The 25,000-nt window shown below is 39.0% G+C and overlaps 2 protein-coding genes across 2 annotated transcripts in view; one reads left to right on the forward strand and one right to left on the reverse strand.

Moving 5' to 3' along the window:
* Nucleotides 1–9,783, reverse strand: part of LOC138028273 (calsequestrin-1-like) — a 15,771-nt gene extending 5,988 nt beyond the window's left edge. The window contains exons 1-8 of the mRNA XM_068875746.1: nucleotides 9,452–9,783; nucleotides 5,829–5,913; nucleotides 5,608–5,674; nucleotides 5,015–5,048; nucleotides 3,836–3,941; nucleotides 2,191–2,264; nucleotides 1,393–1,479; nucleotides 662–708 (exon numbers count right to left, since the gene is read on the reverse strand). Coding sequence (XP_068731847.1) covers nucleotides 662–708; nucleotides 1,393–1,479; nucleotides 2,191–2,264; nucleotides 3,836–3,941; nucleotides 5,015–5,048; nucleotides 5,608–5,674; nucleotides 5,829–5,913; nucleotides 9,452–9,721 — 770 coding nt within the window. The 5' untranslated portion in view covers nucleotides 9,722–9,783. The remainder of the gene's footprint in view (nucleotides 1–661; nucleotides 709–1,392; nucleotides 1,480–2,190; nucleotides 2,265–3,835; nucleotides 3,942–5,014; nucleotides 5,049–5,607; nucleotides 5,675–5,828; nucleotides 5,914–9,451) is intronic.
* Nucleotides 9,784–10,040: 257 nt separating this feature from the next.
* The window catches only part of LOC138028272 (rho GTPase-activating protein 32-like), a 31,029-nt gene continuing 16,069 nt past the window's right edge, over nucleotides 10,041–25,000 (forward strand). Inside the window, exons 1-8 of the mRNA XM_068875745.1 lie at nucleotides 10,041–10,179; nucleotides 10,421–10,493; nucleotides 11,339–11,429; nucleotides 14,876–14,931; nucleotides 16,798–16,885; nucleotides 18,931–19,002; nucleotides 22,223–22,305; nucleotides 24,062–24,140. Of these exons, the coding sequence (XP_068731846.1) occupies nucleotides 10,143–10,179; nucleotides 10,421–10,493; nucleotides 11,339–11,429; nucleotides 14,876–14,931; nucleotides 16,798–16,885; nucleotides 18,931–19,002; nucleotides 22,223–22,305; nucleotides 24,062–24,140 (579 nt within the window). The 5' untranslated portion in view covers nucleotides 10,041–10,142. The remainder of the gene's footprint in view (nucleotides 10,180–10,420; nucleotides 10,494–11,338; nucleotides 11,430–14,875; nucleotides 14,932–16,797; nucleotides 16,886–18,930; nucleotides 19,003–22,222; nucleotides 22,306–24,061; nucleotides 24,141–25,000) is intronic.

Here is a 25,000-nt window from a genome sequence, read left to right on the forward strand (position 1 = left end):
TTCTGAAATGCTAGATTTAAACCATTTTCACAGAAGAGGCACGAACCGAATACAAGTTACGTGGACGCTCCTTTCCGCATGCTTGAAATTTGTAGATATGAAATACGTACATCTTTAGTATGTTAGCGCTCGTCACAAAAAACCTAACAGCCGAAGTCCACTGTGGACCTGCGATGCTCAGTTAATAGAAACTGTTAAAAGAAATTCATAATAAGAAGTATTGTACATGCAGAATAATACAAGATACTTTCAACATCTGAAATTTTACAATTAAATGCTAAATTACGGGCGATAAAAAAAATTGAGTAGTTAAAAAAAAAGCACATGTGCTCCATGTGCTGCAGTTTCTAAGTCGTCCTTCTAGGCGCTGACCGAGAGAATCGCGGCTTCACACAGACAATGACGCATGCGCACTCCCTTTTCCTGAACCTTTGCGTCGTCACGTCGTTTTCTCTAGTAACGTTCCTGATTAGACGACTGTTTGGGGCTCTTTCTGTGTTTGCGCCAGTCTTTGGTTTAAACAGGCCTTTCCTTATTGTTGCTTCCGATGTATGTAAGTGCAAAAGTAAGAGCCAAGAAGGCATGAGTAGCCAAAAAATGACTCTTATCTGCTTGAAGAAAGTTTGAATTCCTTTAAATAACCGTCCCAAAGAAATCTTACTTTTTGTTCTCCTCGATGAAGCCGTTTATATTCTCTTCTGTAATGGCCTAGAATTAGAATAAAATGTTTACATGAGACCAACACGGCTGGACTGGAACGGGCATACAATGAAGGCTCATGAAGGTCATTTTATTACTGAGACGCAATTTCTGCACCACTATAGTCCACCTTCCTGGGTCACTTTTCTTCTGAGATCAACAAAAGCTGGAAATGGGGAAAATGTCTGTTTTAAACATTCTTCTTTTTTATGTAAAGAAGCCAACGATTGTAACAACAAGTTGGTGCCACCACAGGAGGCAAACAAGACGGGATGAATATTATCAAACGAAGCATGCTCAGTGTGGTCTTTCTTTCTCTTCCTTTATCGGCTGAATTTTCCCGAGGGAACATGAGAAAAATAAATGGTCGATTTCATTGTGATAGATGCTCTCTGTTCTTTGGAAGCTATTCTTCTTAAACGGTAATCCGGTGTTTTACTAATCGATTTGTGAGAATGAAAAGGGACTGCTATTTTGCTGAACTTTCAAAAGCCCTCTTTTCGGAATTCCATCAAACACCCAAAGATAAAATCCACGCCAACACACCGAACTGTCTACTTCGCAGGCTATTCGAAAGTGCACTCAGTGTGACCTCAAAGCATCTTCTAGATTCATCCTTGTTTGCAATGCACTCCCCCAATAAATCAAATCTTCAACCGACACTCTACAGAATTTGTTTTCACAGCTTGTTACCTGACCAGGTGGAAAGTTAACAGGTTTTTCGTATGGCTTCAACAGTTGAATGCTGTTTGGCTTCTTGAGTCTCATTGCCTTGGCAAGCTAAAAAAAGAAACAATTCTCATGCTTAAAACGTGCGCGCGCAGCATTCCATTACCTACACTCGCTAAGATTCTCCTCCCGGCTAGGCTTTGGTAGTAGAGCGAAGTTCATTCACGTCTCGTGTGACCTCGTCGCCAAGAGCTTTCGCCCTCTTCCTTGGTTACACAAAATTTAGAAACTAGCTCAGTAGCGAGCTACTTTAGTTTGAACATGTTTAAAACTGTTAATGGACCGCCGACTAATGGACCCTCTTATTAGACAGTTCACAGTTGATTTCGTACCCTGAGCCTCGAGTTGAAATTTTTGGGAACGAGGGTCGGTTCAAAAAAAGAAAAGTTTTCAATCCCTCGGGACTAAACATGGCCGCCGTGTGCTTATGGCCTATTGGGACTGGGAGCTGTATGAATGCTTTTAACACTTTTGCAACAAGCTGACTCACAGTGTGATTGGGGTGTTATCTAGTAAGAACTCTCAGGTGCCTCATGAACAAAAATACTTAACTCAAGTTATCAGTTTTGAGCATGCGCACTTGAAAAAAAAATACTTTCAAACACAATACGCATGCCCAGACCTGAAAAACGAACTCGAACTACTCCAATCTCAAAGTTCCAAATGAGTGACACCCATTTACGTCCCCTACTCTTCCAACAGTGTGTGCAAGAACACCAAAACATTAGCGCAGCTTTCCGAATTCGAAGTTCCTGTACACACCTTCTTATCCCAAACGACAAAGAATGGCAACAGTGGTTGGTGTTGTGTAGCTGCATCTTCAAATGCTTTTAATTCTGAAATGACCGTTTGAGAAAAGAAAGGAATGATTCATCTCCAAAATACTAAGACATAACGACAGATTTAGCTTTATTTCTTTAAAGACGTGACCAATTTTCAAAAGGCTCTGTTGAAAAAAGGAATTTGTACCCTGGATGTTTCTTATATGGTTATGCTTCCACATAAAGGTTGACCGGCCCTACAAAATTTTTTTCCTGGCAATCTACTTTGTTTCGCCCTTGTACCGCTCTTTTAATTCCTCGCAAGAGCCACGCCGTTGACCGAAAGACTTGATCCAAAAAATCGTGACGTAACTTCAGGTATAAATGGAATTTCTCAACTTCCCTGCTAGCAGCGGATGGGTAAAGTGACCTCTGCCGTGGGTCGAAACTCACTTTGATCCAACCGCCGTCCATGACCTTGGAAGGCACAATCTCGTCCCCAGGGTCCGCTTTTCTTTCGGTCAGCAAAAGAAAACGGACTCTGGCCACTTTCAATTTATGCGCAGTCGTAGTGAAGGTCCATTTTTGCAACCGTTGACAACCACTGTTGTTTCAAATTTCTGAGCGTGCGTAGACGAGCTGGAAGTCCGGGATTTGCGGACTTCCTGACTTGGAAGTGGTCAGAGTCAGTGTTCTTGGTGCTGACCAAAGGAAAAGCGCACTCTGGGAACGAGATTGTGGAAGGCGCTGTTCAAAACGCATGCCTCATGATATGTTTGTTGACTGTTAGTTGAGCCCGCTCTGTCTCGCGCATTTCTTGACAGTAATTCTGCTGTTGTTAAGTGAGTCCGCACAACATGTGAAGTATCATGTGGGGATTCGGTCGCAAAGTAACCGCGGCGCATGCTCAACACAGGGAGTTTCAACCCACCGCAGAGGTCTCTCTTCCCTTACTTCTCAGCCCAGCGAACGCAAAGAAAAGAGACCTGCTAGCAGGGAATTTCTCAACAAGCCAAGCTTTCAAATTCACCTTATACTTTATCACTCTCTACATTTTTTCACTTGTTTCCTCTTGTCATTTAGGAATCCGTGAAATTTTCTTTGCAGGAAATCACTTAATACCTAAAGTGACTTTGAATTCAGTACATGACCTCGCTTCGGTTCCAAACTCTGGAATGATTTTGAATGCTGTGTATCGATCGTATTGATGAGATATGTCCAGTACCACTAGTAAAGAAATGAACGCCGATTTCAATAAGTCACGGTCACAAAGTGTCCCCCTGTCCTTTCCCCAACTTAACGATCACACGTGTCTTGGACTACAGACAGTTAGCGTCATAAAGTCCGTTAAACTTCGGTCCTCAAGGAAAGAGAAATAGCTGCATTTGCCCTAACTTACGTAAGAATAACTTTTCCCCAGATATTAACGTTATCTTTAGAAATACTTAGCAAATGCTCGCACAGTGTTGGCTACCAAAATTTGGCGTGTATCTAATAGGCCATTTCCGAGTTCACGTCCGCCTCCTCTTCAAAGCTAGTCTAAGTGCGAAGGTTTTGTTGTGAAAATTAGTGCGTTCCACAGCAGTACAATTTATAAGTTGTCACAAAAACCTTTCTTCTATCGTCGGGAGATTTTCGCATTTTACCTGATGAATCCTTTTCTAAGAATCCTATGACTTTACTGCCATCGACATCATCAAATGAAAGTTTCTGTTTTTTGCTTTCTATAGGAGTCACTGGAGGCTCAAACATCTGAAAAAGGTTGGAACAACATGGAATACCCATCAGTTTTCTCGCTTGTCGCTACTACCTTTCCAAGGGCACAAAACCTGGATTTCTCGTTTCTCGTTCCCAGGGTCTCTTTTCTTTCCGACGGCGAGAGACCCTGGTATGGTCTAGTCACTTGTGGCCGGGACAAAAAAATAAACGTTGGGAATGGGTAATTCAGTTTCAGTGAAGTCAAAAGACGCACTTTAATTTGGATAAGTCTCATCCATCTTTTAATTACCGTGTCCAATATTTTGGGACATGTGATAAGACAAATTAGGGTCTCTATCTGTCGCCACAGGGGACGGGATGAAGTGAAAATTGGGTCGAAACTGATTTCTTTCCACCACTCCCTCTTGATGTTTTGTTATCCGGAAAAGACCCGGTGGGACCAAACTCGGGTCTGGAACTGACGAGTGACATCCGCGAGCTGAATCTCGGAGTGTAATTTCGTGGGTAAGACACTTACTAAAGAATCTAGAGGTACCGTTATTCAGTGTTAACTCAATTGCGATAGAAGGCAGCGTGGCCGAGTGATTAGGCTGCCGGACCTGCGATTCAGAGTTCCCGAGTTCAAGTCCACGAGGTCGAGTTGTTCCGGGTAATCCTGAATTCGACTCCTCGGCTGCGTTTGTAAACAGGCAACTGGTCAGCCTCCGGTCATGCAGTTGGAGTCCTTAGAATCGTTATCTTATTGTCAATGTTTCATTGGACCCAAAAAGCTCGTATACCACAACTATCATCGTAATTATTATTTTGGTTTCTTGCCCTATTCATTCAAGCATTTGACAGGCGTATGCGTAATTTCTCCAGAGCTCTAATGCGCACTATAAGCAAGACAAAACAGGGGAATGCTCCAGGTAGAACACGAGTCCCGTACGCAGTGAGGCACGCTTTGTGCCGAGCAAACGCACGCAGGCGAGGGCCACAGAAACTTAAAATTGCTGGGCCGAGTAAATCCATACAGTTTCCCTTCACTAAAACGTCCTCCAATCAGAAAAATGATTCTTGAAAACCAATAAGAATACAAAGTCGCTTTTGAGCCGCTCCCCACTAACCTTGTGCAGATATCCCACAAGAATGTCTGCGGACCTTTTGGATGCGAAAACAGACAAAATGCAGGAAAATTAGTTAAAAAAATCATTCTACGTATAACTATTTAAGACTTCGTCAAGGCGACTTCGATCAAAGAAACGACAGCTGAAGGGAAAGGACCCTGGGGCGGAGATTACAGGCACATGTTTCCTGGGATAGAGCGGTTTTCAATTGAGTGTCGAAAGTAATTAGCACATTGCTTTGGTTTATGATTACTTCACTCAGTGAGTGGTCAAAGTTCTCGCGCCACTTTTTCAACCAATCAGAAGTGAAACCAAATCTAATCGTGGCTCGGGCGTGCTCATTTTCCCGCGCTTTGTGTCGGTTACGTGTAATTACTTAGAGTTTTGATTGGTTTGCCGGATTGTCTCCGTCCTTTTTGATTGGCCAAAGTAATTACTTTAATTTTGGTTTTACGACACTCGATTGAAACACGCTCTACTAAATAAAGCGCTAGAAAAGCGATGACCCAATTTAACGGCTTCAGTATGGATAAAGTGAAAGCGCGAAACAAAAATTCTTAAGTTTTTAAAAGACTAAAGAATATTATCAGCACCTGTGTCCAAAATATTCGATTTTCTTTCCTCTATGGAAAATCATAATCGCACCAGAGTATTTGACGCCTGTAAAGGATAAAAAACAAATGGCAAGTTAGTTTCAGTGGTCAGTAACAGCTCCATAAGAGCTTTTTGCGTCGAATTTTTTTAAGAGAGCTTAAATTTCAAACAAGGGGAGGGTTAGTTTCGAGAGTGAACTGTTTCTGCTGCCGAAACTCACCCAAGGTTTGAGCCAACTCCATGCTACCTTCAACGTTGACACTGCCGATATTCACGCCCTCTGGCTGAAGAACCCGAGCTACAATCTGCAGGGAGAAACATGAAAGGCGTGTAACTGGGACAATTTCGGAATGGTGCTTTTTTTCTCTAATTAATCCCTGGACAACTAAAGGGGAAGATAGTGGGGACGAGGACAAAGTCCAGATGGAAAATACAAGCGACGAGGAAATGTGAAGAACGCTGAGAAGAGCCCCTTAGGACACCCTCTTATAAGACTAGTTTGGAGTACTTCTGGCACCATGACACCACGATTGGGGACGATATAAGTGGGGCGAGGACAAAATCGACATAAAAGAGGCTAGGAAGAAAGTAATGTAAAGAAAGACGAGACGACTAGTTTGGAGTACTTCTGGCTTTTCATTGGCGCCATAAAATTCATTGCTCTTTTTCTGCCCAAACAGAGTATAGCATCGCCATAGACCGTTTTCATAAATGGCGACTAATTAATTATTCTTTTGTTTATATGCTAATGAGACCAGATAGCATCGCTCCAAAGCAATATTTCTTTTGTATTCTGTCCATGCAAACAAGGTTAGTTGCTTTTATTAGCACAAAGACAAAGGAATAATTTATTGGCCGCCATTTATGAATACGGTCTATTCTATAGCTTTTCCCCTGGTAAGTTTCACAGTTTTCTCGAAAACACGCATGCGCATTTGCCCAACAACATTTTTCTGAACTCATATTAGGCAAATGTTGAAAACGTTTAAATGGGCCTTTACTAGGTTCGCCGCTTTTTGTGATGACAACTTCAGTTCCGTTTGTGACTTTTTAAGAAGATCATTTTTTCAAGCCGAGTTCTGAGAACCCGTGAACTTCACCAAATATGACTCGACTTTAATTTTGTGTACGCGAGTGCCTTTACCAATGAGCCGACCCTGCCCGCAAAATTTGTTTTGAGTAGATGAAATACGCCTAAAGCCCAAACTTGATTCCAGGAAGATTTGCTTGAAAAACAAAATCAACTTCAAATTTCTATTTATTACGCGACAAAAACGTAGGCAACTTTTTAGTTAGAAGCGCACTCAAAACCAACGAGCAACCCGGCACTTTCAAATGCGCGCGCTCACGATACAAAACTTGTCCTTTCACTCTTAACACTAGCAAAATATCGGGACCTAAGCGATTTGTTAAGATCACCGATCGTTTCACATGTACCTTCGCAAATGACATTTATTGCATAACCTGTATGTTATGTAATAAATTATACATTGGCGAGACAGGTAGACGACTAGGCGACGATTCCGCGAACACCTTCGAGATGTTGAGAAGAATGACAAGGATGCATCTAAGCCAGTCGCTCGTCATTGTAATCTCCCTAACCACTCTAAACAACACATGGCTATCTGCGGCCTTTCCCTATATCTAGGTACGACGGAAAGCCGCAAGAATCTGGAACAAAAATTCATCTTCCAAATCGGCACCCTTAATCCCCACGGTATTAACGAACGCTTTTCATTCAACTAATGTATTCCTGTTTTTCACATTGCCATGTTACCACCAATAGCGTAGCTCCTACTCTACTACAAAAACTACACACAACCCGTAATTCCTCGATTCGCTATGACAAAGGGCTAACGCTCGAAACGTCAGCTTTTAGAATCCCTGTACGGTGGTCATTATCAACTCCGTTAATATAACCAAAGTTTTGTGTCAAATTTCTATTGCCAAGGCAAAGATATCCTTGGAGCACTCGTCAAGAGCGAGAAACTTCCATATATTTTCATCGACTCAGCCCGTTAGTGTGGCACCGAATTCTACTTTCTTATAAACGTAGAGTCATGGGCATGATATCGAAATTGTCCGCCTTTGATTATACGCTCCTGAATCGCACATTATTTGATCAAATGCTCGGCTTATTATGACCAACGCCTTCGTAATCGTTCGATCCATCACCATGACAACAACACTTCAGACAGTTTCTGCATGCATACGGATCTTGTTCTATATTAGTTTATCTCACAAAATGATTATTTAATGCATTTAATGCATTAAATTTATCATTGTCCAAGTCTATGTTGAAGATGGATGTTATGTCGCTATTTGAAGACGCATTTGATTAAACTAGCATCAAATTGGCCGTAACTCTTACAAAATTAATTTGTTCCATATTTACAGAGTGTACCGTTAAGCCAAAACCTGCTCTAGAATGTGCTTAATCGCAATTTGGTCACTTTATTAGTTCAAAATAAAATCTCTGGTACATTCTTTTTTCTAAAAACTTCCATTTTCTAAACTCGTTTTTTCAAGGCGTTTTCGAGTTCAGTTTAGGGTATCAAAAATTAAAAGATGCAAAATTAAGACATTAGTAACTGATTTTCAATCATGGTATGTTCTTATCATGTTATAAAAACCTTGGTTCATTGTGGCCTTATATTCGCAATGTGGGTCAATGTCGTTTTTTATATGGCTTGTTGAAATGACTAATTAATGCGCATGCCCCATCTGAAATTAGGCAGAGAACTGAGTACTTGAAAGTCTAGCGAGGAGAAAAATGCTTCTAGAGAGTTTCATTTCAAATAGTCCTCCATTAACTGTGACAAGGTCACGATTTTTTCTTAATATCGTTCGAAACTTTTGATTAGGTTACTCATTTTGTTAAAATGAAGATTTATGCGCCGCGGCAGATTGATGTGCGATTGATTACTCCTCATCCATTTTCAGATTGAAATAGTTAAAAGCTTTACCTCTAAATGAAGGTTGAAATCTCCGAATATCATGGAAAACGACAAAAAACGGTTACTGATTTCCCAATAAAACTTTGTTCAGCTGGAATTTTAAATAAACTTTGTTCAGCTGTACTACTGAACAAAATTTAAAATCTTTGACTTAACTGATTTTAAATCGATTTAAGGCCCGAACAAACTTGTAAAGCGACAGATTTATTCAGAGTTCAACATTATGTGGAACATCCCTTTCAAAAATTTTTCTTAGCTTCATAAACGCGAGTACTTGTAAATAAAATTTCACCGTTCATTACTTCGGAGTAGACCATTCATTTGGAAAAACATTAAACACTATCAATAAGATAGCGTCATTAATTATTAAAAGCCTTTAAGCTGCCAGAATTCCAAGATTTAAAGTAGCTCATTCACTAAAGTGATAATTGTACAAAAGAATAATGACGTCTTTGTTATGTACTTGAAATTTTTTTTTTTCCCTTTAAACGTAGTTAAAAATTTTGCTACTCGAATCTTTGAGTCGAAAAAAATCATCACAGGAAGTTTCAATTTGAAGCATTCACGCGTGAAATTATCTTTGAAAAAAATCAAACAAATCTTCGACGCCAAACCTTTGGCGGAAATTGATGATATGGGATTAAACTAATGAAAAACCTCACGAGACATTTGAAATTTCATCCCACTTTTCTCAAATTCAATGCACAAATGTATCAAATTTTACGATACGATACAACAGCGAAGAGAGTAGTTTCAACTGGAAGATAAGTAAACAACACTGGGATCTCGAAGATTTGCGGTCTGCCAGCTTCTTAACTTCAAGCTATGTATAATGTTACCTTTGCGTGCTTCCATCGACTTGTACAGAGCGGAACTTTTAACCTACCTCTAACATTTTTTCGTCTGTTTTCCACGAGTTATCTGCCTCCTGATCGCCCCTGTTAGCTAAGTAAAACAATACTACTAGCATGCGACTGGCTTTCAATGTCTTGTTGAAATGGATCTTATCGAGCTTCGCCACCCTGCGGATGCCATCGTCCTTCAGGTAATGTGGTAAGCGTTCTTCTTCCCTTCGAAGCTCATCCCAGTGTTCATCTGTTTGATATGCAGCGTGAAAAAAGAGTGCAACGTGAACTACCAGAATCAAAGTCTTCATGACAACAAGAGGAACTTGCAAAATACTCTTATGCCGTCTCGGTATGCAAACCGCGACCGCGGACCCTGGGAAGAATACTATTACACTTCCGGTAGGTGGAGAGGTTTCTGTCCAGAAGAAAGAAGGGTATGCAACTTTGAAGATTTATTTATCCAGATTAGCATATAACCACTTGAGGGGAAAAAATGACGAATTAGGTGATACACGATCGCATTACAGTTATTTTTTGGTATCACTGAAAACTCACGACTTCACTTCGAGTGCGAACCGCGGGACTCAGAATAACTTGCTTTTCCGGTAACCCTGTTTCACGCTGTGACGTCATTATTTGTTGCAACAATGGCGGACGAGAGAGTCGTTTCAAACAAAGTTGTCTAAAAACCAACGACTCCGCAGGTCTTAATATCGCGAGCTGCGCAAAATGACGACCTGGTACACCTCGGAGAAATCACCAACAGGTAATTTACTTAAATTAAGAACCGTTTTTGATGTTGCTAAGAAATATTTGCGACAGATATTTTCTGTAGTCTATATGGCTATTAAAATCTGTATTGGACTTACAACGCTTGTTTGTCGTGTAAGGCCTAAATCCCCATGTTTTTGAATTGTTTTAAACGTAAATGTTCCTTTTATTCGCGTATTCTAATCTCTTGAAATTTATTTTATGTGCCCTGTAATGATGCCGTTCTCGATCTACAGGTACAAATAGCGCTTCGTCAGCTTTTGACAAAGATTCTGGCTTTTCTCAATCTCAGTGTGATGCCGCTAGTAGGTAAGCTCCGTTGATAAATCCTTTTGGGTGAACAGCTCTCACCAAACGTAAGATTTGTTAATTACACAAGCTCTTAAATTCGTGATAGAAATCTGAAAGACGGCGGTGATATTTTATTTAATTTTAAAAGATCAAGCGATCTCAAAGTTCTAGACAGTTGTGTATTACTAACAATGTCGCTTAATTTTTATCCGCCGTTTCTGGGAAGCTGGTTTTTTTTGCGTGTTTTTTTCCAGGGGAAGTAAAAAAAAAACTTACGTCTTGTATCTTGTTTTTTCTTCGTTGAGTGTCTGTAAGCTTATGAACACTCGTGAATGTCACTTACACGACGAATTTCGTCAACATTGAAGTCCAAACAGGCAATATTCTGCGACGAAGTTTTGTCGGCAGCGTCAATTATGTCGATAACAAATAAGTTTCCATTAAAGTGAAACTTAGCGCTTACAGAGGCATAAAATTGTTAAATATATCAGTCTGGTTTTTAGCTAGCGTTTCTTTAAAATTAAGGAATTGCCTCTGCACAATGCAATACATACTCTTGTGTCTGTACTTTAGGCAAATTATCACTTTCAAATTGGATTAACGATAGGTGGCTCTAGATGTCGTTGTCTGAAAGATTATCTCAAAAGCACGTTGTGTCATTAAATGGATCTAGTAACTCAGGTTGATTTTTTTTTACTTTGGAAAAGCAACATTATGTGCTTTTGTAAGGTTCTTTCTCGAAATTAAAATATTGTGCTGTGTGAGATCACCATGTCAAACAATAACATTAATAATGAATGATGCTGATGGATGAATACCTAAGAGAAATTAGTTTCATTGCATTTGTTTTTTTGTTTTCATAGGAATTCAAGACCAAGCAGGCTCCCTGTAGGCAGCAGTGGAACAACACGGAAGAGTGTCAGCTTCGAAAAGAGTTCTCCAGTTGAGAAAAGGGTAAATTTTGATGCTTTACTGGGCTTTGTTGCAGCTTATAATTCTTGGTGCTTAAAGAAATGAAACTCTATCAAAATGATTTTAACAGCCAAGAATTTACTCAAAATTCTCCTTTTTTAAATTTAAAGGAATCTTATTTAGAATTAGTAGACAACTCTCTCTCTTTTTATTTGTAGGCCCTTAAATTGTCTATCTACGTACATGTGGATTAAATCAATATCAATAATATTGTTTTTTAATTGAAACCTTGATTTAATGAACCTCCACAAATAAATTTTTCAATATTGATTTATGTGAGGTGTTAAAAACAGCCCTTCATTGCATCTGACAAAAATCCAAATTGAAAGCACAAGTTTTACAAAAATTTGTGGGAACTTCTGTTGTGGTGCAAATGACAGCCGTAGTAGGATTGGTAGCTTCCTCCGAACTTACGAAGAATAGCAGACTCCACCACTGGCTATTAACTCCATTAATTTTGTTTAATAATAATAATAATAGCAATAATCATAATAATAATAATAACATTATTATTATTAATTTATAACTTATTACTTTTATTATCATTGTTATCATTATCATTTTAATACCTCTGTGATTAAATCATGAAAAGCTTCCCGGATAAAGAAATGCTTGCTATTTTGTCTTTGTTTTTCTGAGTCTCAATTGCCATCTACTTCGATTCCCAGTGGGGCAAATATAGCTTATCACCTAAACTACATTGTATTTCATTGGAAAGACAGCGAAAAAAGGCAGAAGCAAGTAGAGTTCGGTTTAACGATAAAGAATCAGTCCATTTCCCCTTTTTGGATGAGATATTGGCTATTGCCAATATTTGACATATCACATCTAGTTGCTCATTTTTACCGTCCAGTTTCCAGCAGGGGTTCATGTAATACAATTCAGTGTTTTTCATGGAAAAGAACTTTTTAAATCAAAACCTTGATGAGGGGCTTAAAATATCCAGTCTTAAACACTTCATTAAATCAGGATTCCATTTAAGAATACTTCTTACATGTACATTTTTCATGGTTGCCAATATTTTTTAATATTATTACTTGTTTGAAAATGTCACTGCTAGTCTAAGAACTATGTTCATTTTTTAAATAGCAATTCCTGCACTAGTTACTTATTTTTTTCCTCCAAAAAAAAACTCTCTAACTTTCTCTTGGTTGCGCATGCATCACGGACAAGACAGTCCACTATCAATATTAAGTGTGTGGATATCAGCGAGAGCATTAATCACTCACTGAAAAACTGTGTCCCCGTTAATAATATTCCTTTGACGTCCAAACCGGCCTAAAACGGCCAGATTCCCAGTCCAAACCTCACAGCTACACACAATCTAATTAAAATCATTTCCTAGTTTTCAGACGGGCAAAAAATACACCATTCATTCCAGACTTTCTTGTGATTCTAGAAACATTATTTATGTGGCGTCTTGCAAGAAATGTTGCTTGCAACTTGTGGGATCTACCACCGCTGATTTTAGAATTACGTTTCGTAATCACAAGTCTGCTATGCTTACAAACAAAACAACTTGTGAGGTAGCAGTGCATTTCAACAAAATCCCACGCACTGTAGGTGATTTTTTCATTTCAATGCATGATCAGGTGCAGGCCCCTAACAACTCTGAAGAGGTCCTTTGGCTTTTAATTACAAAAGAGGCTTATTGGAGTGTGCAGCTGTTCTCTTTGGCACCCCACGGCTTGATTAAAAGGAAGGAATTTCATTCAAAAAACAGAATTATTTTGTTATTATTAATTCCCTCCCCCTTAGTTTATATTCCTGCATGATTAATCGTTCAAAGGCCCTTTTCTTGGATTTTGTCAGCCTTTTAGGTGTTGGGTGGACTCAAATGCCCTGCCTGGGGAACTTAGTATGATTAACATCGTTTAAGGGCCCCTCCAGGGATTTTGTTGTTTCTTAGCCCTGTCAATTGTTTTCGTAGCATCGTTTTGTCAGCTTATTCAGTATTTTTTGCCTTGTTGAGTTTGATTTTTTGTCGTCTTTTAACAACTGTTACAGTAGAACCACTTTTAGTTCTTTTTTTGTAATCTTGTACCTTATTTGATAGTTGTCACTTTTAATTACATAATCACTAGCACTTTAATCTTATTTAACCCATTGACTCCTGGGGATTTCCCATTGACCAGTAAAATAATTTTGTCTGGCGTTAGACAGAGTAAAATACTAAGTATGACCAGCTTAGGCCAGTTTAGGGGTGAATGGGTTGAGGTTCGTTTTTATTCAAAGTTGTAGTAACTGAAGAAGGTCTTTGACCGAAGCGTTTATTGAATTTTTTAACTCCTTTTTTAAACATCAGAAGTTGTTCGTCCTCGCTTCTCTTTTAACTTTCTATATATATGTATATAATTCTCCTTTTTCCATGTTTTTGGTTGAAAGAGGCCTATCTTTTTCTTCTGTCCATTGTTGGTTCAGTTCAGTATTTTGAAATCAGAAAACAATATTACATTAGCAGAATGTCAATCCATATTAATTTTGCTTTTCCTTGATTTCTTGGCTCAGAGGCAAGTGTATTAACGATGTTCTTCTTGCACCAAGAAGATAGTATTGCATTCTTAAAATTTTTCTTAATGTGACCAGGAGCATCATTTTTAATAGAAACAAGTGAACCTGTTTGCTTTAAGAAGCAGGGTTGTCAGAAAGTTGGGCAGTGGATGATTGTGTTTAAAAAAAAAAAGAAGTGAACAGTAAGGAAAATTTAATTATTATCTGCTCCCCCAACTAGAGCAGTATTAATAGTAGCTGGCCAAGATAACTACAGTAGATGTCAGATGGCTATTTTTGATAACCCTGTGAAACTTCCTGGAGAATTGCGTGTAGTTTTGGACATACAGGCATCTGACCACTAACAGACACTCTCTTAAGCAGACAGCTCTACTAACAGACACTTTTTTTCTCATTTTACCTATCTGTATTTACACATTCCTGCAAGCAGACACTCTCTCGGAAATGGATGTGGACACTTTTGAAAATTAAAATTGGATTTTTCTTTAGTTTATGCTCTCTCTTAAGTGGACATTCCACTTATAGTAATTGACCCTTGGCGATGAAATTTGTCTTTAATTTGCAATCAAAACAAAACTATGATCTTTGACCCTTAGTTTGACATAAACAAGAGTGCAACATGTTTTTGTAGTGTCATGAGGAGGGGTGGGGGTAATGGAGAAACCATCAATTTGAAGTAATCCCACAATGAAATTTCCTACCAGCTATGCAGGTAAAATCAATTTTGTCTTCTTTCTTTATTTTATTGTCATCATCATCATCATTTTCATCATCATTCCTCTGGGTAAGACCAGGTGATCTAGCTTGTGTAGCTTTCACATGCTTTCATATGCCACTCTTGGCCTGCACACAAGCTGGATACTTATTTTCATCAGTCCGAATTGATATACAGTACTTTTATTCCTATACATTTTCAGCTTGATCATTTTTACGGGGATGTGAATGGATATGGAAGCTTCAAGAACGTCAAGAGGTATTTGTCAACTTGCAATAATGTTATTCCCTCTCAGTGGTCTATTTAACTTTCTTTACACTTACAGGTAAGTGAATTTTGGCATCAAATTTGCATTTTTAGAGATCTAGAAAAATCTACTTTTTTGTTATGCAAATGTGAAGTCACAGGCTAAAGAATGTATGATCTTTGTATGGTTAGATTATTTTTTCCTCAAATAAAGATGAGACTGCATTAAAGTAAGGAACTTAAGCCCGGTTTACACTACAGAAATTTTTTGGCACGGCTCGGGTGAAATTGGCACGGGTCCCAAAAAAAAAAGTTCGGCTCGGATAAAATTTGCAGTGTAAACAACCTGTCACTACCAAATTTCATCCGTGCTAAGCCAAAATTTTTACCCATGCTGGGACCTTCGGCGAGGTAGTCCGAGCACGGGTAAAAATGGTACGGGTGCTCAAAAAATAGGCGCGGATAGAACAAGTAGTGTAAACATTTTAAAGGGCCAAATTTGAGCCTTAATTCGTATAGGGTAGGGGTTTTTTTGCGTATATTTCAAGATGGCTGCTCATTCTCCGCCAAAATCACGTGGACGTTCTTGATTATAATTAAACTGCGCATGTCTACAAGAGAACTTACCCGGGCCCAAAAATTTTGGCACGGTAAAAATGGTGTAGTGTAAACAAAGTTTGCCGAGCTCTTTTTAGGCACCCGTGCCAATTTCACACGAGCCGTGCCGAAAATTTTCTGTTGTGTAAACCGGGTATTTAATTGGACAAAAAAATAACTAGTCAGAATGGTAGGGAACAAACAAGCTGAGTAGTTAAAAGATTAAATGACTTAATTTGGATTGTAATTAGAATAGGGTAAAAAGGGAAAAAGGAAAATAAAATAACCAAAATGTTATTAATAATAAAGAAAGAAAAGGTGTAAAGAAAGAAAAAAAAAACACTTATAAACAAACTAAATATTACCAGCTGGTGACAGAACCAATAATTGGCACCAGTGGCTCAGTTGGTTGAGCATCGGGCTGTCATGCGGGACATTGCAGGTTCAAACCCCAGCTGGATCAACGCTCAGGACCTTAAAACAACCGAGGGGAAAGTGCTGCCTTTGTAATTTCATCTACAAATGATTAGGAACTTTAGGAACTTTTGGTGGGGTGGAAAGTCACAAAACTGATATTTATCAAAAAATTACTGTGCCTCACCTTTTAAGGATATGGGAAGTCTAGAAGTTTAACTTTCAAGAAGCAATTTCACTTTTCGTGCCTGATAAACGTGTTGGGACTGACAATAATAAGTATTATTGTTATTGTTGAACCATTGAAAACAGAAACCGGTAAAGTGGTTGAAGCGGTAACCGATCAAAACAATTGATGTGACCTGTTAACCCATTTGATGCTAAATTGATTGACAGCAGTGAAAAGTGAAAGCCTTAACATTGGAATTTGAACTTCAGAACTAGCAAATAATATTCTTGTTAAAAGGCCCAATAAAGCAATAGCTCTTAAGAGAAACTATAGCAGTTCACTAGAAACATGCGGTAAGTTCGATGTTCTTGTCTAGAATAACATACTTAATAAAACGTTTTGCAGTTCTTTGCGTAGTATACTGGCCCTCAGGAGTCTCCTGTAGCTGATTAGTAGAACTTTCGAACTAGTTATCGGAAGGTCATAGCTTCGCTTCCTGCAAAGTAGCACACGGTTTTTTTGCGAGTGTTTCTTTCCTGCATCAGCATCGAGAAAAGGTTGATTTCTCGATTTTCATTCCTTTTCTTGTTTAAAGGTGTTTGTGATAATTTTTTGAGGAGAATTATTCCTATAAGTGAAGTAGGAAGGCCCGCATCATAACGACAACGAATGTAATATTGTTATTATTTTCGCTTTAGACGTTCTACTGGAAATTCTCGTTTTCCAAGAGTCGAGGACATGCCTCATTTTCACTACGACTTTGTTGATCTCGGCAAAGAAGTCAAGGTATATTAAACTAGCTTAGCCCCTTTTCACATTTGTAAATGTGCTTTTGTTAAATTAGCTGAAGCCTCATCGACTTGTTCACCATACTCTGAGCATGCACGCTAAAAAGGTCGATTGGAATACGAGTACATGCAGTTTTTATTTCCTGAGCATGACCACGCGATCGGAATACGAGAACATGGTTTTCGTTCGGACTGTGCCCTTTAAAAAACTCCATCAGAATACGAGAATGTGTTTTTCGTTCTAAACAAGGGTGCACTTAAAGAATTCGATTGAAATATGATTACGTTCTCAGCACACGCACTTAAAAAACTCTTTAAGCGTGCGAGTACTTGTTTTTCGATCTGACCATGTACACTTAAAAAGTCGATTAGAATACGAGTAAGAACGGCATATTTACTTTATTTCATTTTACTAGTGATTGCCATTTGTCTTGTGATTAAATATTAAGTTTGTTTTAGGTTTAGAATAGGAGTAAGTGTTAAGTGCTCTAAACATGCGCATTTAAAAAACTCGATAAGAATACAGGGGTTTCATTGAGGTTTGAAGCAGGGGGCATCAGTATGGGGTAAGACTTTTTTGTTTCGCACGGCTTTTTGTTAATTTTACCTAATTTAATTGCTCATTATCTTATTTTTAATACGGTGTAATTAGTTTTTATGATGTATTTTAGCTTTTATATGATGTACATAGTTTTTCTTATAGCATTTTGTTTATAGTTTTCAGGTATCTTAGGTGTAACGCGCATTTGATCATATTCGAATGTTAATTTGCGCGCTATAAGCAATAATATTATTATTATATAATTAACACCCGGGTAAAGTAGTGGGAAGGGCCTTCCTTACTAGGGGTTGTCTGGGGGGAATGCTCCCCCAGAAAAGTTTGAAATTCTTAGGTTACAGAAATGTGTTTTCCTGCATTCTGAAGCCCAAAGTAGTGTTCTTCATCCACAGAAAAATCACACAATCTCTAGACAATTTCATGATTTGATACCAATATCCACAAGAAGATTAATTCATTAACTTGACACAGAAAAATGCACTCACATCTTGACCTTTTCTCAGCTGGAAAAATAATCAGCGATCGACCGAGATCTTTTCTTGGCCGCCATAGCAAAACACGCAACATTGAAACATTTCATCTGCTCTTTTATAGAGCGCAATTCTTTTCGAAATGCGTTATGGGGCAATTCGTTCTGGGTTGAACGCAGCGTATGAAATTGTGACATTTTGACAAATGAACACAAGACAGGTTAAAAAAAGTACAAAACCGTATTTTTTATCAATCTTTGTATTTAAAAAAATTCCAGCCAGTTGAGATGTTGAAAGCAGCCGGGCAAAGTCATGTCCACAGCCGCTTTGTTTGCTGAAAGCCCTGATCTGAATAAGAGTGTATGTTTCTCGTCACCACAGCCTCGGATCTTATGTCTGCGCATAACCCGAGAAAACTTGGAAACTCTGTGTAGGAGAACACGCGCCGTAGCGTTCTTATAGCCAAAAACTGCCAATTTGAACCTCACGGCACCTGCTTGAGCACTCCTCGTGCTAACATGAATGCACTAATCAGAGATGCTTTTTATTGTTCTTCACGAAAACCAATGCGAAGACACTTTGTTTCAAGGGGGCCCCAGAGCTCTTCTCTCCCCTCAGTCATGAGCAAAAGAGGTCTGAGCTCTGGGGTCGAGATTGCATATGCACTTGAAAAACTAGACCTTCGAACCCAATGCGCGTGTTTGGAACCGTAAACTGGTACTCCACACTTATGGTCGCTATAATCTTGCCTAACAACAACGTGAAATAATCATGTTAAGATTTTGTGTTGAATTCCAGCCCATCACAGTGAATTGTCCTTTCTCTTTGATTTTTTCATCCCGGTTAAGTGAAGTTTTATTTACATTGCACAACTGCAGCGAGATAGCAGTGATTACAAAAACGCAAATTTCAAATTGCCGCCTTCCTTGCTTCAACCCACAGAGTGAAAACGTTTGTGGGAAGAGTCGTTTATTTCGTAATTGTCATTTGAAAAGATTCCATTTTTTTCCACAGTTTTGTCTCTACGAAGGTAATGGCGGGGAAAAACGATACAATAATGGAACTGATGAGGAAGGCGTCATACTGGTGAGTAAGGACACTAATTGGCCATTTTGAGGTTGCGCGGGAAACAGGGTCAAGAACCTTGTTGAGTTGCATTGTGGGACTGCCTTAGGGGACGCATTTTTATCATTGCCTGCGTGGAACAAGAATTCAAGTTGCAAGAAAGCGATATACCAGGCCCCAGTTGTTCAAACGATGGATAGCGCTATCCAGCGGATAAACACTAGCAAAACCAATTGAGTTATCCAGTGGATAATGATTTATCCGACGGATAGCGCTCTCCATCGTTTGAACAACTGGAGCCAGGAAGTGAGCTTCCTAAACCACCAGAATATTGTATAATGGCAATTTCAAAACGATGGCTCGTTTGCCAAGATGCAAAATTGTCCGGAAAACAAAAAGATTTGGTCAAAAGGACAGCGAGATCGTGGTACATTCGCCGTTTTTACTAATAACTTAAGTTATAAAGATTTAACCCAATGTTAAGTGTTATTGTACAAGAGTATACGAAAATCTTTTTGCTTTGCAGAGTTAACGACTGCATGAACAATGGCTCGTCGCCAAAACAGTCCCACAATGCAATTCAATAAGACTCTCGACTCTGTCTCTCAACCAACCTCAAAGTGGCTAATAGGGAGCTTAATGAGTAACGAACGGCAACCGGAAGTTAGATGTATTCATTGTTAACCATCACCTTTATGTTGCTAAGTATCTTTTCCTCTATTAGAGAAGGTTTAAAAGACTTGGAGGGACTGCTGTCCGGATATGCGAAATGTTCCCTTCCGGTTTTCGTCCATAGCTTAAAAACGTCGCGTCGATTCATGTTTGCCTCCTCTTCAAAGCGAGTCTAAGTGCGAATTTTTTCTTATGAAAATTAGTTTTCATTCATGTGGAAAGCAGAAACAATTACCATCACGAAAACTTCGCACTAAAACTCGCTTTTAAGAGGAGGCAGACATGAACTCGGAAATGGCCCATTAAGCTCCCTATTGTCACAGGTTGAGCGTATCAAAAGTTAAACCAAAATGGTTTTAGAATCTGACCAACCAGAGCATTCAAAGGCAACTGAATGAACCAATGAACACCAGTGTCGTGAAAAACCAAAGCTGTAAGTGATTAAGCTGGCCAGTAGTAGCATGCTCGGACAATTTAGTCACTCAACCAGGAATCAGAGAGAAGAAATTGTTTTAGCGGGTGCTAAGCATAGGAGGACGCACAGCTGCGAGGAACTTCTCGTGTTGGAAACGGGCGTCTTTGTTAAGGTGAAAGTAGGGAAGTTTACGATCTACGACGGCAACGAAAACGTCACCTCAAAATATAACTCTGCAATATCTTTTTCAAGTCTTTCGCGATTATTCCATGTCGTCAGTTTACGTCGTTGATATTAGCGAAGTATCCTAAAAATAAAACGGTACTAGCGGTTTCATGAAAGATTCACATTTGTAAGCTCGCGTTGTCGTCAAAACCTCAAATTTGGTGTTGTGTACAACAACAACACCGCAAAAATGTGCTAAAACGCGTGCCACACGTGCAGCACGATTATTTTTTCCCCTTTTAACCATGCAATGATATTGTTGGCTTGTGGCGTTGTCGTTGACAACCGCGTCGTAGATCTTAAAGTTCCTGCTGGGGCCCATTTCTCGAAAGTCCCGAAAACGTTTCGGACCCGAAAAGCCATTTGTGAAACTGCCAACCGCTTGTTTTGAAAAGCCGATCTTTTAACATGTTTTCAAGCTAACTAAAAGAAACGTGTTCGTCAAGTTTGACGACTTAAATCCTCTCCATTCATAAGATACGAAGGGAATTGTTACGCCCGAAAATGGCCCGTAAAGTTTCGGGACTTTCGAGAAACGGGCCCCTGGTGTCTTTTGTAACCTTGGCTTGACGAGTAGAAGGATTGGAACAAAGGATGAATTCTGGCAGAAACGGTGCGACCGTTTCCGAGTGCGCTTTTTTTTGTCAAAGGAAGTCCAAGCGCAAAACCTTCCTTACGAAACTTAAGTTTGACTCGTATAAATATGCTCATACAGTTAGCATTTGGATTTGCTTTGAAAGGGACGAAAGTGAACTCGAAAAAAACCGGTTACCTTGCTTTATTCGGAAACTTTCGATTCAAAAGAATGTTTTGCATTAAGAGTTTTTGTCTAACCAACATATAAGACAGATCATATTTGTATCGAGGTTTAATACGGCATCCGACAAACGTTAAGCTGATTTTTTTTTCCAAAAACAAAAGAATCCATTGTCGCTTTTTATCGAAACCTGAAAAATTCAGGTGGTTCAACGGGATTCGAACCCAAGCTGTTTGAAGAAGAGACAATTCCTTAAGTTGTCCAGCTAAGTGCGGGGATCACTTCTCTCAATTTCGACATTTCTTGTCTGTTGTCTACAGATCTCGAGCAACTTTTTAAAACACACAGAGAGAGAAAGTAGAATTTTCATGTTCTTTCGACTAGTAGTACGCCGTTTGCCTTTTCACGGAAAGGAGAGACCGTTGTGCATTTTGCAAGGTGGAGGCAGAGTATTGAAGCTGTGCGAGTTCTGCCCCCCTCCCCCACCCCCTCCCCCGCAATTTTATTTCCTTATCTGATTAGTACATAAACCACTCACAGAACGGCTTCGAAACGAGCCTACGGGTTGTGGCTACTCGATTGTTTCGGGTCTCTGATTTCATGACGTCACATTTAACCTTTCAATCGAGAAAATCACGCGACGAAAACTGTCTCATCCGGCAACAAAACGAATTAGTTGCATTTGTCATTTCACAAAATAAACTCGTAAAATCATTTGACATTATAGTAAGAATAAGCTGAGTTTGCGTAAAATGTTGAAGGAGTTTCGATGAGTTGAACGGTTAATATCAATTTGAGATTAAACTCCCTGATTGATATATAGCGCAGTTGACAAAACGCATCATTGGATATTCAATAATCGCGTGTCACATTAGGGTCTTAAGTACACTTGTATTAGGCTTAATATTCGCACTTATTGCCTACTGAGACAATAACCCACAAACAATCGAACGAATGTCTTGCTTTCGTAAAATCGCGATTAATTGTTTTGTTTTTTTGTGAAAGAAAATGTCTCTTTTGCTCGAGTGATTCAAGATGCAATATCAAACGTCCTTTAGCCGCCAATGCACCTTTAATGTTCCTGCCGCTTTGAGTAGTAAATTGTCTTGTTGATGTGCAGTTTTTTTGGGCAAAACGGAGTTTAAACACCTGATTTTTCAATCCTATCCCAGGTGAATGTCATTTGTTGTGGAAAATCGTGGGTTTTGACGCGAACCATCGATAACTTTCGACTTCTCGACCGAGAACTTCACCGGTAAGTTAAAATTTATTATAAAGTCCTTGTTTTTTTTATGCTTGTCCACCGGAACCTCGAGTTTTGACGACGTAGTCGCTAAGTCTTTAAAGCGAAACCTAACTTTATCAAAGTTCTGTAACTTGCTCTCTTTTTTGAGTCAGGGTAGTGAAAAGATTTTCGGGAAAATGAACGGTTCTCTTGGCAAGTTTTCTCAATTTGTGATCGAACATACAGGCTGAATGGTGGCATGACATCTTGCTGTGCTATACGTCTTTTTACGTTACTGCCGAACAAGTTGTTTAAGGAGTCATCTAGTATAACATACCTTACCATAGTTTGTGTCAAACCCATTTGGCAACAGCTTTCAGCAAGAGTTGATATGTGTTAAATTTATTGACTTTGCTATGATTTGGTGCAACTTGACACGCGATGTGAAAAAAGTGCAAAGTGTTACACTGCCAAGCGACTTATGAAATTACGTTGGGTAGCGGTTAGAATGCTCGACACTGTTATCCACACCAGTTCTGGCCAAGGGGTTTAATTTATAGTTCTTTTGGCTACAATTTGTAATTTTGTTCATAGTTGGGAAAGAAAGGTTTGAATCCAGTAAGGTAATGTTTTATTCTGGCATATTTTAACGGTAAATTCTTTAAGTTGAGGCCTTATTTGTAGGTAACAAATTCATCCATCTTAAAAACGAAAATAACTGCAACTGTCCCAAATCAAGACCGTAGCCGAGGTATTGCTAAATCTGGGTACACATTCCCGCCGGTGATTCAGTGATTTCGCAAATTTATCGTTAAATGATTGCCATGAAGAATTTTTTATGCATAGCTGAATAAATCGAATCGGTGAGGTCGCAATGCAAACCCTGTCATTGAGGGTAACTTTACTCGACGAATCGAATTGTAGCTGTGCCATGGGTATCTTAAAATTTCGTTACCGCCGTTTTGTTAGTGAGTAAATATGTGGTCGTTTTTGTTAATTATACGCGGTCTCTTCGGTGTAAACATTGTGGATGAGTGGTTTCGGTCATTTGAAAGTTCTCCGTGGTCTCCCTTTTAAATCTGATCGAGTGCACAATTTTTTAATCAATTATTATACGTTTTATGTGACTGAAATTATTTTCAAAGTGATAATACTTCAAATTTGGAGTCTTTGAAAAGAACGGTTTTACTAGTAACGGTGTTGTCGAATTTCCATTTACACAACATAAAGAATAAATACTTGTTAAAGAATAAATACTTGTACCTGATGTAAAATGATAATTACTGGTTTTAAAACCCCATATTTTTTGACATATACTTATGCTTTTGCGGTGAATTTCTTACGCTAAAACGAAACAAAATCAATATCGTGTTTGGTAACTACGTGCTGTGGGATACGATTTCTTCACATTTCCACAGTAAGCAATTGATTGCCTTGTGACTTAGAATCATCGAAACTCGAATCAATATAGAATATGTAGTGTTTTCTCATTGAGAGTCGTAAAATCAAAAACAGATTTTCATTGGCCGATAACAACAAACGCCATCGGTCAAAGGGACCAATCATACAAACAGCCTGCGCTTAGCGCGGGAAAACGTAAAAAAGGCGCGAGATTTTTAAGCCAATCAACTAAGGTTAGCTCAGTGGAAGGCCATCCAAACTTGTTTTCTTTTTGGTCATAGCTTCGACTCTTCTTAGAAACACTTGGATTTTTCCGAGTACACCCGAAGTCACTGAATCGTAAATTACAGAGCTAAGAATATTTTTTTTCTGTATTTTGTTACAGGTGCCTCTTTGACAGATTTCACAGCAAACTCAAGTCACTCGCTCGCTTGCAGGATACCGAAGAATTTCTCAGAAGCCATGTAAGCTTTACTTTGCACTTAATTCTACCGAATTCCGAGGGAAACATGCTGGCTAGTCAAATCCAAATGCTCTCTCAGCCACATGTGGAATATGGTCCGATCGCTTTAGAATATATTCACACTTATTTAGTAGCAACCGAGAGGTCATGTGATCAAATGTTGTTTAGACATCTCCAGAATAGCCCAATTTCGTTACATTAAATTCAGTCGTAAATAAAAGGCATCATATCGAGGCCAAATCCTTGGGTAGGTTCGTACCTCTTGTTGAACACTATATTTCATTTGTTGTGTAGTGTCGTACTTCCTATTGTTTTCTGTGCTAAGTCCATTGTTATCTTTGTTCGTTTTATTGTTTTTTTGACCAATCCTGAAGCCCGTTCAATGAGGTAGGACACGACCCAAATCCTTACCTTTATTTCCCAGAGCCTCGTGATGATGACTGAATTTTAATGTATCAAAATTGGTCTCTATTGTACGATAACGAATCACAAATAGGCCACGATTGAGATATCAATATTCACATACGGCTGCGAAGCTTTATGGTTAAATTTGAATTTTGGTTTGTTTAGAAATTCCCCTTTAGACTTGTGAGACAAAGAAAACGGAACTGAGCCGTAAAATATGACCGCAAGGCCTCGTAGCCATATCGAACTCGGCCTATTGTCCCCTTAGCCCTACTTCTCAAGTGGACAAAAACGCTAATCCAATATCTTTCTCTAACCCTGCGCCTGCTCTTGCAAATGAGTAATTCACGTTTGGAGTGAAACTTTGTGTTGTGCTTCTCACAACGTTGCAATCCTGAACTTGGTTCACTTTATAGCGTGCCAGTGTTTTTTTTTTCCTGTTAAAAATGTTTTCCT

This window comes from Montipora capricornis, chromosome 13 (genome assembly GCF_036669925.1).
Source record: "Montipora capricornis isolate CH-2021 chromosome 13, ASM3666992v2, whole genome shotgun sequence".
Lineage (NCBI taxonomy): Eukaryota > Metazoa > Cnidaria > Anthozoa > Scleractinia > Acroporidae > Montipora > Montipora capricornis.